General features: G+C 33.7%; 1 protein-coding gene across 2 annotated transcripts in view; it reads right to left on the bottom strand.

The window, feature by feature from the left end:
- The window catches only part of MKLN1 (muskelin 1), a 162,728-nt gene that overhangs the window by 82,295 nt on the left and 65,819 nt on the right, over positions 1-14,614 (bottom strand). Inside the window, exons 7-9 of one of the 2 annotated variants that reach the window (XM_081283892.1) lie at positions 8,074-8,148; positions 7,722-7,799; positions 4,471-4,536 (exon numbers count right to left, since the gene is read on the bottom strand). In XM_081283892.1, the coding sequence (XP_081140018.1) occupies positions 4,471-4,536; positions 7,722-7,799; positions 8,074-8,148 (219 nt within the window). The remainder of the gene's footprint in view (positions 1-4,470; positions 4,537-7,721; positions 7,800-8,073; positions 8,149-14,614) is intronic. The other variant, XM_081283893.1, reaches the window with a different exon arrangement.

The following is a 14,614-nucleotide window of genomic DNA, read 5'->3' as shown; positions in this document are numbered from 1 at the left end:
CTGGTGAATGCATCACACAGAAATAATCAACATCATTATTTTGGTATGTCTCCTTCAAGTGTTACCATCTATGTTACCATCAATAAATTTTAAAAGGGATCTACTTCTTTAAAAGGAATCCATGTCTATCCCAATTCTCATATCAAGATAAGAAAATGGGGATCTCAGCATCATCTTTCAAACACAAAATGGAGGAGGAATTTCACACAAAAATGCTTTACACAGCATCTCTCTTACTCCTACAAGGGTCACTTCAATCTAATTAAATCCTTTTGATCTTAACATTCATGTATAGCTAGTACTTTTTCTACCATCTAAGCAGAAATGTGACACAATGAAAAACAATTCTTTTTTTTTTATTGGTTGTTCACAACATTACAAAGCTCTTGACATATCATATTTCATACATTAGAATCAAGTGGGTTATGAACTCCCATTTTTACCCCAAATACAGATTGCTGAATCGCATCGGTTACACATCCACATTTTTACATACTGCCATATTAGTGACTGTTGTATTCTGCTACCTTTCCTATCCTCTACTATCCCCCCTCCCCTCCCCTCCCATCTTCTCTCTACCCTATCTACTGTAATTCATTTCCCTCCTTGTTTATTATCCCATTCTCCTTACAACCTCTTATATGTAATTTTGTATGACAATGAGGGTCTCCCTCCATTTCCATGCAATTTCCCTTTTTTCTCCCTTTCCCTCCCACCTCATGTCTCTGTTTAATGTTAATCTTTTCTTCCTGCTCTTCCTCCCTGCTCTGTTCTTAGTTGCTCTCATTATATCAAAGAAGACATTTGGTATTTGGAAAACAATTCTTTTTTTTTTTAAAGAGAGAGAGAGAGAGAGAGAGAGAGAGAGAGAGAGACAGAATTTTTTTTTAATATTTATTTTTTAGTTCTCGGCAGACACAACATCTTTGTTGGTATGTGTTGCTGAGGATCGAACCCGGGCCGCACGCATGCCAGGCGAGCGCGCTACCGCTTGAGCCACATCCCCAGCCCGGAAAAACAATTCTTAATATTAAATGACCACCCATGATTATGTAGCTATATATTACTCTGTTAAGTTTTTGATTCCTTTTAAAGGCTGAAAAGTTTTGTTTTCATCCAGAGACTTAAATAAAGCTTTACCTAGCATTCATTCAAAAAGTAAACCAATGGGGGTGTGGTGGAGGGGGACAACTTGAACAAAATGACTCTGAATAAAATGCTTTTATTAGTGAGATAAGTCTCCCACTTTTCTTTTCTTTTTTGGTACAAGGAATTGAACCTAGGGGCAATTCACCACTGAGCTACATCCTCAGTCCTTTTTAAATTTTTATTTTGAGACAGGGTCTCACTAAGTTGCTAAGACTGGCCTGGAACTTGGCAATCCTTCTGCCTCAGCCTCCCAAAGTTGCCAGGATTACAAGCATGCACCACCATGTTCAGCTCCTAAAATTTCTATTTTAGAAATAGAAAAAGAGTTGCTTAAAAATATATTTTGAAAGTACTTCTGTTACTTTCTATAAACTAGTACTAATAATTAAGTGTAGGTATGTTCTATTTCCCTTTCAGAAGCTACTAAGAGATTCCACCAGAATTAAATCACATGATTATTACAGTAATTTCTTACAATTACACTTTATATAGTAAGTCAAATAAGCAAATTACTAAAAACTCTTTTTTGCTCTCTGGGAATTTTTAAAAAGCAAGTAGAGGTTAAATTCTACCCCTAGTGCATAAAACAAAGATTATAGAAAAATATTTGAACCTATACTATTCTACTGTTAAAAATTTCACTTCAAGAATTTCTTACCTGATGTTAATTTTTAATCTTTACTTTGCTCACTCTAAGCTCTGTCATGATATTTGTTTGTCATTGAAATCTTTTCAGTTTATCTTCAAATTTCATGTATTGTTTTTTTAAAAAAAGGAAATAATTTTCTCTCTTTTTTTACCTATGTACTTTACCTCGTATACAGTCCATCTCCCATAAACAGCACGGTAAACACCACTTCTGCCCTCAGATAAGGTGGGCTTTTTTGAGGAGTGGGTTACCAGGGATTGAACTCGGGGGCACTCAACCACTGAGCCACATCCCCAGCCCTGTTTTCTATCTTTATAAGAGACAGAGTCTCACTGGGTTGCTTAGTGCCTCGCTTTTGCTTTGAACTCAAGATCCTACTGCCTCAGCCTCTCAAGCCACTGGGATTATAGGTGTGAGCCACTGTGCCTGGCTAAGGTGGGCTTTAAATGTTAAAGTTAACCATATTACTTTCACATTTAAGGAAAGTGCATTTTGCTTAGAAAATTTAAGGATCTTTTCAAATAAACACTGTTCTTTATTATAATATTAGCATTTTTTTTTAACAGATGAGTTTGATAAAACTTTCCTTATAGAACTGAGGGGAAACAAAAGAAAGATATTACAAATCCCACTTTGTTCAAGAGGGAAAAATGCTACTCCTATGGTTTGTACCTGAAATGTCCCCCAAAATCTCATGTGTTAGAAGTATGGTCCCCAATATAGCAAGTTTCAGAGGTGAGGCTTTTAGGGCTTTAACCTAATCAGTGGATCAATCCATCTGATGGATTAGTAATTTGAATGGGCTACTGGGTACTAACTGTACTCAGGGGGTGTGGCTCGAGGAAGTAGGTCACTGGGGCCATGGCCTTACACTGACTGTATCTTATCCCTATCTCCTCAATTTCCCTGTGCTTTCCAGCTGCCAAATGCTGAGCAGTTTTCTTCCACATATCCTTCTACCACAATGTTCTGCTGCATCTTGGCTCCAGAGAAATGAGTCATTAACTATAGGCTGACCCCTCTGAAACCATGATCCAAAATAAACTTTTCCTCCAATTGTTCTTGTCAGGTAAATTTTGGTCACAGCAACAAAATTCTGACTAATATGGCTACTACACACAATCTAAAAACAAAATTTTATGTATATTTATAAAACATCTAACTTTTCTATTATAAAGAAAACCATTTGTACATAAATCTGACTCTTCAATAAATAAACACAAGCACATTTATTAGATTCTCAGGCAGGGGAGAAAATGCCCAAGACTCTGTAGTAGTTTTGAGCCTATTTCTATGGATTAGATGGGTGTTTGGAGAGAGGGGCCAAGTTAGGAAGACGAATTCTTATACCTTGAAATAAACTTTTGACAAAGAGATCCTAACAATATTCTCAAACTGGCTCATAGGTTACTACACATATTTAGCAGCAAATGTCAAAGGAAAAATAATCTCTCATTGTTTTTAAAACCTTTATGAAAATATTCATGACATGCTATTACAATTTTTTCTTAATTATTTTACAACACAAATCTACAAAAACAATTAAAAAAAATTCCCAAAGGACTTTGAGTCAACATGACCCAGCAACAGAACCAAGAATTTATGACTCTAAGAAAAAGTAAAATATTCCTGGCATGGTGGTACACACCTATAGTCCCAGCAAATCAGGAAGCTGAGGCAAGAAGATCACAAGTTGGAGATCAACCTCAGTAATTTAGTGAGACCTCAAAAAATAATTAAGAAAAAGTAAAATGTGTCTACAGCAATACCACACTGAATCCACCTGACCTCGTCTGATCTTAGAGGCTAAAAATGGACAAGACTGGTTATTATGTGGATAAGGAAAAAGTAAAAGTCACTTGGATGGATACTGGCATTCCATGAAGTAACATTTTCTAAAATCAAACAATAAACACAATTATCCTAGATTCTTGGTATTATTTGTTTCCAAGATTTTAATTTGAAAAGTAGTATACTTTTGTAATGATTCACTAATATAATAGTAGTTAAGTTGTCCTAGGCTCTAGAAAAGTAAGAAAAACTTTTGATAGGCAAGCTTCAGAATAAAATTTCAAAGGCAGCAAAGAATAACACATAAAATAAATTATTTATATGCTATGAAGAATGTTAAACAATTAAAGATTTCTTAACACTTCAATACCTAATTTGATATCTCCCTAAAAATATAATTTAATTCTCTTAATCCCAACAATTTCCATACAGTTATATTAAAATAAGTGCACTGAAAATCCAGAAATACTTCAAAATTTTCCTTGAAAATTCAATACATGTAAACTACACACATACACACACACACACACACATATATATAAAGGTCTGCACATTAATATTTCTTTTAGGTTATCTAAAATCATTTGTGCAGCATCTCCTCTCTCATCTAGCTACTGTATGGTTTAGGTTATACCTCCAAACAGTGCTTATTTTGTTACTTGATTATAATCAATAACATTTAACCATTAGAATGAATGGAAAAAAGTATATTCATTTTATCTGACATTTTAAAATGTACGCTAATGAGGTATTAGTATCTATTACCTGAATTTACTATTGATGTTTAACATAATACTTTGACTTCTACAATTACACTGAGACCCTGAAAAAATATGTATAATTTTGAAAAAGATTCTGCTTCCATTACAAGTGTTACTCACCTGTTTGAACATCAATAACCATCTGATGGCCCCCCCTCATTCCTGGTCGGTTATCTTCTCCATCACCTGAAGCAGAAACATATTTTCTTTAAAAGAAATAATAAAAAGCAACTGCAAATCCAGAGTAGCTTAATTCATAAGTCTATAATGGATAGTGAAAATACCTACATTTATTCTTTCAAAATGTTAAAAGTAAGTAAAAAGACATCAACTTAAATCTATATTTCTAATAATTATTTTGATTTTTCTTCATATTGCTTTTAGGCTATTAACACAACTAGAAGCTATTTTCAATTTATTTATGAATAAAGCTATCAGTCAGCAAAGATTTTGGATATCTTATAAAAACCTAAGATGAAATCTCTAAATTACTTGAATGCCAAAGTAAAAATGTAAAATAATCTCAAAATTAGAACTCATGTCTATATTTCAGACATATTTTATTAGTATAATGAGCAATTTTAAGGTTTATAAAATGAGCCTTTTAAAACTAGGATGGGGCTTGGGATGTGGCTCAAGTGGTAGCGTGCTGGTCTGGCATGCATGGGGCACTAGGTTCGACCCTCAGCACCACATAAAAATAAAATATTGTATCCACCTAAAACTAAGGAATAAACATTTAAAATAAACAAATAAATAAAACTAGGATGTTATCAAGTTTTATATTAATAATTTCTTTATTGCAATTATTTTATGCCATTACTTCAGAAATCACTTCCCACATAATTTATTAGCTATTTTGAGTACCGACTGAGAAGATATAAGGTTTACTTCACTTTGATTTTTTATTTCTACTTGGATCTTAATAGATTTGAATATAATGAGTAAAGTTTTTAGAAACTTCTGAAGGAGAAAACTATTGTTCTACTTATATCTAATCCTAATTCACACCAAAGCTTATATAAATAAAGAAATAATTCATTTTAATGGTTCAAAAAGTTATAGGATTCTCCTCCTCCTAATTCTCTATTTTTCTTTGGTGGGGTGGCAGAGTGTTACTGGGAATTGAGCCAGGTCCTTGCACTTGCTTTGTAAGTGCCCTACCTCTGAGCTACATCCCTAGTTCTTTTTGTTTTGAGATAGGGTCTCACTAAGTTGCTGAGGCTGGCCTTAAACTTGTGATCCTTCTGTCTCAGCCTCCCAAGTAAGTAGGATTATAGGCATATGCTCTGTGCCCAGTTAAGGTTATTGGATTTTAATATCTTACTTGATATGACCAGAAAGTGCAAGGTTTTCTTGGCAAGTTTCTCATTAGTTGAAATATGTAATTTAGGCTAATTTCACTGATGTAAAACTGAAAATATCTAACTTTTTACTAATTTCACCAGAATTAGTAAAAAGGTACTACAAACAACTAAAATATCAGTGCTTAGACGGTCATGTGCTACTTAGGAATGGAGATAATTTCAGAGAAATGTGTATTTTTTTTTTTAAGAGAGAGTGAGAGAGGAGAGAGAGAGAGAGAGAGAGAGAGAGAGAGAGAGAGAGAGAGAGAGAGAGAATTTTTTTAAATATTTTATTATTTTTTTTAGTTCTCGGCGGACACAACATCTTTGTTGGTATGTGGTGCTGAGGATCGAACCCGGGCGGCACGCATGCCAGGCGAGCGCGCTACCGCTTGAGCCACATCCCCAGCCCAGAGAAATGTGTCTTTAGGCTATTCTGCCAATGTGTAAACATCACAGAGTACATTTACACAAACCTAGATGGTGTACTTTACTGAATACGTGGTTTTAATGGTAAGGCTTATTGCTTCTAAGCTACAACCTGTACTACAATCTTGTACTGAATTCTGTAAGCAACTGTAAGACAATCAAGTATCTGCATATCAAAACACAGAAAAGGCTCAGTGAAAATACTAGGTGATATGATTTTTCAGTTCCATTATAAGCTTATGGGACCCCCATCATTGAGAAAAATGTTGGGCAGTACATGACTAAATACAGAAAATAAAATGTAAAACCAAATCTTTTCATTACTAGTATATTCAATGGCTAATCATTTATAAGTTTCCTGCAACTTCTTTCTCCTTTCTAATACTTAGGGTGTTTTTTGTTTTTTGTTTTTTGTTTTTAGATTTTGCAGCTCATTAACACCAAAACTTTGCTGTTTTTTTTTTCCTTCTCCCAGTCAAAAGTGCCACTTCCAAGAACAGATTTCAAAAACACTAACATATTCATTTTCAGTATGTCTTCATTTTTCATATTTAATCCATAATTTGTAAATGCATCTCTGTCTTTGAAGAAAATTATTTCATATGTGACTGATAAAATACGAGAATCATGTCCATATATTATAGACAAAATTATGGAACTTCACATGTAGTTTCCCCCTGCATATTGTTTAATCCTATCAGAGAAAAGAAAGCTTTCTCACAGCTAAAGAAAAGGCCTTAGCAATATATGAAGATCATAAGGAAAAAAGCTACATATCAATAAAAGTGCTTCCTTTTACTGTTGGTAGTTGAACTAAAGAAATGCTACACTTTTCACTGTGTTACTATATGCAAAGCAATTAGTGCAGATGAAATATTGACAAAAATTTCCCCCATGAGAAAATAAGGATTAATGAAGAAGTCTAAACTCTAACTTAGATTTCAAGTTTTGATGAATACAGTCCCTATTAAAAGCAGCAAATGCCTTCAGGATAAGAAGGCATGAGTCCCAAGGTTTACAATTTAAATTCACTATGGTACTCAATATAAACTCCTTTGAAGATTTAACTGCACTGTTTTTATAATAATTATTATACTAGCTTTTAATAGTATCTATTTATAAAGTTCTATAGATTTAGAATGGTCTGTTCCTGATTTCTCTCAGAAGCTTCTGCAGGTTTAGAAAGCCATTTTGCCAAACTTAAGGTTTTTCAGGACCACCTGTATGGTAATACAACATAGCCTATAATTTAACAGTGTCTCCATAAAAGTAGTTTACAATATAGTCCATGCATCAAAACTGCCAATTTTGTGTTAGAGCAATAAAACAAGAGTTTAAAAGACAATAAACTAGGGCTGTGGATGTAGTTCAGTGGTAGAGTACTTGCTTAGTGTGAGGTCCTGGGTTCAACCCCAGCAGCACACAAACACATATAAACCCCATATGCATTTTTATAATACTGTCTGCCATCCAGTTAAGGAAACTTTGTATTATTTTAAACACCTGCTTCTTATTAATATTATAATGAAACTTGAGCTATCATAGGAACACTGAGACACTAATGAAGAAGCATCACATCTAGAATGTATAGTTTACCTTTGGTGCTTTTGGGAATGATTTGACTCCATCGTGGCTTATACTCCTGTTGACTGATATACTGATTGAACAGGCCATCTGCAAATATATATATATAAAAAAAAACAAGAAAGAATTACATCTTAGCAAGATTTTTTATCATAGGAAAGAAAAAAGAATTCTACATTAAGAGAAACTACTAATATGTCACTAATACAATAGCACACTTTCATAAAATGTTATCACTTAAGTTTCCTGTCATGCTACCCCAAACAGAAATTGTAAAGTGTTAGTTGACACAACCACATAAACAAACTGCATTAGTGGTAGCTCCCATTAAATATACTATGTTTCCCATTATTATTTCACTTACTAGATATAAAGTCATTACTGCACTCAATGGTCAAGTACATGACATTAACAGGGGTGGGGGTGTTTAAACAGAGACCTTGAAAGAAAGAAAAGGGAATTATCTGGGAGGGGGAAAAAAGGCAGAAAATTCAAGGCTACAAAATAGAACCAGTAGAAAGTAAAATAATTTATAAATAATCTGAGTAAGTGTTCCATATTATTGAAATAAGACTTGTACACCTTTTCAAAATTGTTTCTGTCCAAGTCCAGTGGCATATTCCTATAATTCCAGCTGAGGAAGGAGGTTCACAAGTTTGAGGACAGTGTGGGCAATTTAGAGAGACCCTGTCTCAAAATAAAAATTTTAAAAGGGCTGATATAGCTCTCAGGAATAGAGCATTCCTGAATTCCAGCTCTACTACTGGGGAGGGGGACAGTTCTGGCATTAATATAAATACAAATGGAAAGAGAAAAGGATAATTAAAGATTAAGAGTTATATTTAATTCTTTTATGTGATCTCCCAACACTCATCTTTATTTGAATCGCCAAACTTTTCATCTTTATGCCCTATAATGAAATAGATTCACTGCACTCCAATCCCTTTGAGTCCAGAGTATTCTGTGTCAGTACTTTGTTACCAGAATCCAAAAGAACTAGAGAAGGATGTGGGAGCTCCAACATACTTGAACTAGGGACTTCAACAGTACTTCTTCAGGGAAAGATAAAACTAACGCTTTAAAGTACAAATTCTATTATTACATAGTTTTCTTTGAATACAACTATTTACCAATAAGAGTACCAGCAGCAGTAACAGAACTATATTTATTGAATACTTACTAAATGTTAGAATCTGTGCTGTTTTATTTATCTAAAAACAACCCTAAGAACCAGGCACTATCATCTTCATTTTACAAACAGGGAAGTACATACTTAGACAAATTAAGTAACTTAACCAAAATCACATAACTCTTAAGTAGTGGGGTTGGGACTCAAGTTCTACTGTTTACTTCTGAAACATCAATAAATTCTTAATCTACTTCTTAAGAGGAGTTTCTACACTAGTTACTGTAATTAAATGAGACTGAATCCCCACATGCATCCATCTAACCCAAATGATTATCAATTGGTATGGAACCCTATTCCAGCTAATAAAACATGAGGAAACTCGTAAGGGACTTCTAGATAATGTTTTTTTACTTTGAAACAAATAAACACAGAAGAAAAAAAACTACTTTTATTCCTCCAGACATTGATATATCTGCATGCAATGTACAACTGCTCAGGTCAGTCTGTATGGGAATGAAATGTATTCTCTAATGACAGAAGAGAAAGAAATTGGAACATAGAATCAACCAACCATGAAATCCACCTTACCTCGGGACTTTAAGTGATAAAATATTTCCTTACCAAGCTTGGATTTTCTTTTACATGGAGCCAAAAAGATCATAATTTTTAGCTACCTTTACTATAAATTCTGTCCTTTGCCATAAACTTCAACCTGAGTAAAGATTTTCCTAGCTGGGGGGAGTGATGCCTATCTATAGTCCCAGCTACTCAGGCCACTGAGGCAGAAAGATTGCTTAAGCTCATGCATTAAAAGACCACACTGGCAAGATGGTGAAAACCCATCTCAAAACAAACAAAAACAAAAACAAAACAAACAAAAACCAGACTTTTCCCCAGTAGACATTGAAAGCAAAGACTTGTTCAAAGAATTTGTAAGTAAAACAGGTATGTTCTTCATGACTTATTTACTGGCCAGTGACCATGCAGTTTAGACAAATCTCCCTTATCCCCTTCTTTTCTGGATAATTATGAAACTCAGTTGTAATCGACCCTTTCAGCTTCAAATCTTTCATTTGACTTTAATGGGAAATTCCATCCTACACACTGATCCAATTTCTTTTTTCCTTTGCCTTTGGGACTTGTCAAAATTTTTGCCAAAGAAAAGTTTCTTTTTAAATTACACTCTAAATTGGCACTTACATTTAATTGTTACAGCAAGAGGAACAAAGAGATTCATAACTTACTTTAGTGAATTTTTATCATATAATTTACTCCCTCATGGACTTTTCCAATGACTTTTGCCCCATCCAGCCTACTCTGACCAAAACCTTTCTTCCATTATAAAAGGTGGGAACCCTTTTTTCTCAGATAAAATACGTGGGGCTCTTACTCATGGTAATAATATAACGATATAAAAATATTAACAGTAAATTTAGAATATCTAGAAATAAAATGCAGTAATGAACTTTTATTCAACTTTGAAAGGGGGACAAGAAAGTTTAAAAATGCTCCTTTAAAAAATTAAAGGTAATATAAAAGTATCCAATTATTCAAAGACCTAGATTTTTAAATATACAGTAAGTCCATGCAATAGCTGGGGTGAGGAAAGCAAATGGTGAAAATACATACAGAAAACAGAAGAAAATGAGGAAACTGCAGATGTCAAGTATCTTGGAATATAAAATTGGAATTTATTAGTTGGATGGGCCCTGAGGTTCCTTCTAAATTCTGAGATGTTTGAACTAATACATTTACTTGCACTCTGTGTGTATGCCTAATTCTACTTTATGTTTATCTTAGAAGAGTTATTATCTTTTCTTTGTCCTTTAAACCTTCTGTGATTCTTATATTAAAAGAGAAATCACAAATTTACTGGGGGAAATTCTTCTAAATGCTCACAAGTCAGTGATCAAAGCAATAGTTGTAATCAGATAAAGGATCCCACCCCTGATCTTTAAGTCATGCTGAACAGTACAGATAAAATTAACTGCTTCTCCAAGAACCCTCTATCCCCATTCATACTAGCCTAAAAAGTTTAATATACTCCACATATCCAGATCTCATGTTTATTTCTTTTCTATCAAACACAACTGTCCCATTTAAAACAAATGTAAGAACACACATTAAGCATTTATAAGGCTCTGGGTTTGATCTCTCTCTCTCGAACACACAAACACATCATGTACACACAAAGTAATTGGCCTAAAAAAATACTGTCAAAAATTTCAAAGCAAAAAAAAAAAAAAAAAACAAACTCTCAAACATGACAAAATTTTTGTTAAAGAATTCTGTAAATACATACACATGAAGATAGAAAAAAATATAATAGCATACATCAGAAAGGTAAAAGTAATTTCTTTGGTTGGTGGGATTAGGATACTTTTGGGAATTTTTTAACTTTTTTATTTTTCCAAATTTTTTGTTCCAAGCAGTATAATTACCTGAAGAAAAACCAGAAAACATATAAATATGTGAAACTATTTTTTAAATTTTAGAAGAATTTTATACCATATAGTGTTAACAAAAGTCCCTCCTTATCCATGAGGGATAAATCCCAAGACCCTCAGTAGATGCCCGAATCTACAGATAGTATATAATTTTCTATATGCTATTGTTTTCCCATACATAACATACCAAGGATGAAGTTTAACTTATCTCTGAAATGTCTCTTCTTCACAGTTTACTAAACATATCGTGTTTCTATAAGCAGTGCTTTGTACTTTGACATCAGCTTATTTAAACAAGGATAAAGAGAGCCAAATATATCCAAAGGCATTTACAATCAACCTGGCAGAGATTACTTACAAAATTTAAAACATTAGGTACTCCACATTTATCACATATATATCACTTATATATGTGAGATACATACATACATATATGTGTGTGTGTAAGAGATACATACATTTATCTACACATATCATATAGTAGTTCCTTAAAGAAAAAACTAAGATAAAATATAACTACAGATATGGTAATTTTACATATGCAAGAACATATGAAAAAGAGTTAAACTTTGGGAAACAAAATTCATTATTCCAGATCATTTTACCACAATATTAAGCAAATCCAATATAATAAAACAGAAATAAAGCTAAAATATATTACTTATGATTTAAAGGGAAAATGTGACACCTCTCTTAAAAATCTATTGGCTACTATGGCTGGAGGTTACATTTTATTTCTTCTTGAAAACACTAGTTTGGCATCATTCCAGAAGCATTCCTGTCAGGTAGAACTAGCAATGGCTAGTTTGAGAAGCTGGATATTCCACCAAACCACAACCAACAACAAACCCCAAACTCCAAACCAAACCATCTCTTATTTTGGTGAAATTATGACTTAATCTAAGATATACTCCAGTCTTCTCACTCCCCTATATATACACAGAGAAATAAAACACACTCACACCTCCAAGTATTGACACTCACTTTATAATATTAAATCATCAACCATGATGTACAATAAATATTACTTAAGACCTACGATAAACAATGTGCCATTTTATATAATAAATTAAAGATCAATCGCATATATGTTAATACATTTATTGCCTATTGCCAGGTATTATGGTTTAGACATGAGGAGTCCCTCAAAAGTTCTTGTGTCGTTAATTAGTTTAATTTAATAATTTCACAATATATACTAATATCAAAACATCATATTGTACCTCATAAGTTATATATAATTACTATTGTCAATTTAAAATAAATTACAGGGCTGGAAAAAAAAAGTTCCTGTGTCAATCCAAGAATATTCAGAGGTGAAATAATTAGATTATAAGAGCTAGACAGTTCATCATATTTGTATGGTACCCTATGCAAGTGGGGTGTGGTTTAGGAGGTGGGTCACTTGGAGCATTTCCTGGAAGGGTGCATCTTTCCTGCTGCCCCTTTTGGCTTCTCTCTCTGCTTCCTGGCTGTCAAGAATAGAGCAGTACTCCTCCACAATGTCCTTCTGCCATGATGTTCTGCCTCACCTTGGGCTCAGAGCAATGGATTTGCCCACCATGGACTAAACTTCTGAAATGGTGAGCCAAAATAGCCTTTTTTCTCTAGAGCATTCTTGTCAGGTATTCTGATTATATCCATGAAAAGGTGACTAACACACAAGGAAACTGGCTTACAAATAATTAGGTCAAATCAGATCTAAAGCAAACTACGTAGTTACTCTTAATGAAATGCCAAGCTTTATTTTAAAAAATATTCTTTTATACCTTCAAAAGATAAATAATAACACAAATGTTTATTAAAGACTTGGTAAGCAGTAAATCATTTCAAACCCATAAAGACATGCTAAAGAAACTATTTTGTAAAGTTAAATTTTTAGAAACAAATTTCCGTAAGCTTCAAATCTCATAAGGCAATCAATAAAAATAATGTAAATATTAAAGCAGGGTGCTTATGGTTTGGATGAGAAGTGCCTCCCAAAAGCTCATATCTTGAGACAATGCAAGAAGGTTCAGAGGAGAAGTAATTGGGTTGTGAAAGTTTTAGTCCAATTAGTAAATTAACTGAGTGGTAACTGAAGGCAGATGGGGTGTGGCTGGAGGAGGGAGGGCACTGAGGGCATGGCTTTGGGGTATATATTTGTGTCTGCCAAGTGTAGATTGCTCTTTCCCTGCTTCTTTAACATCATGTAAACTGCTTCCATCTACCACACCCTTCTGCAGTGATATTCCACCTCACCTTGAGCCTTTAGGAATGGAGCCTACTCTCTGTGGATTAAGACCTCTGAAACCAGGAGTCCCCAAATAAACTTTTTCTCCTAAAATTGTTCTGGTCAGATCTTTTAGTAACAGCAGCGAGAATGCTGACTAAAACACAGGGTAAAGACTTTTTAATACACTGCTTTCAATGCCTTGTTTTTTTGGTTGTTGTTGTTTTTTTGTTTTGTTTTGTTTTTTAGAGAGAGAAAGAGAGAGAGAGAGAATTTTTTAATATTTATTTTTCAGTTTTCGGTGGACACAACACCTTTTATTTTTATTTTATGTGGTGCTGAGGATCGAACCCAGCACTCCGTGCATGCCAAGCGAGCGCATTACCGCTTGAGCCACATCCCCAGCCCGTTACCTTGTTTTAATGTAAAAAAGTTTCTAAACATTTCAGGATCTAAAAACAAATAAAAAGCTAATACTTCTTACCCCAAATAAATGTACAATGTTCTCTATATTTCTAATTCTTAAAAGTTTTAGTATATTTACTTATAGATACTTTATGATTTGGTAAAAAAAAAAACAAACCTTATGTTCTCTATAGAAATAATAATGACAATCCCATCTATAAAAATAAAACAACACCCATTATCCTGCTTTGAAAATCTCAGAAACAATTTTTTTTTTCAAATTGCACCTGATTTTATTGTTTTTCTCTTCTAAGTCTTCATGGCCCCATTCTCAAAGTCAAAATATGAAGTAACAATGAAACAATTTGCTTTGTAAACTGTGGAGCTTGTAAAATATGTATAACATCAGCTGTTCCACAGGAGCTAGCTCCTATTTGCTGTTTTATTTGACTTCTAAAGGCAGAGGATGATTGAGATTTGCACTGCTGTTAGCTTGTCATTAAAGAATTTTAATTTTTGTTTTCATTGATCCAGAAACAATCCCTTCTTTTTTTGTGGGGTAGGGAGCACATATTGACATTTGAAGGAGCTCTAATAGCCCCTAAATCCAGCATGTCAAAAAATTAACTTCCAGTGTTATGATTCTTCACTCTTGCAGTCAGAGAACCCTTTTAAAGTCTGATGAGGGCTGAGTTGTGGCTCAGTGGTACAG

This window comes from Spermophilus citellus (genome assembly GCF_964194105.1).
Source record: "Spermophilus citellus genome assembly, chromosome: 3".
In the NCBI taxonomy this organism is placed as follows: domain Eukaryota; kingdom Metazoa; phylum Chordata; class Mammalia; order Rodentia; family Sciuridae; genus Spermophilus; species Spermophilus citellus.
The sequence above is the reverse complement of the archived record's forward strand: the minus strand, read 5'-3'. Positions and strand labels throughout refer to the sequence as shown.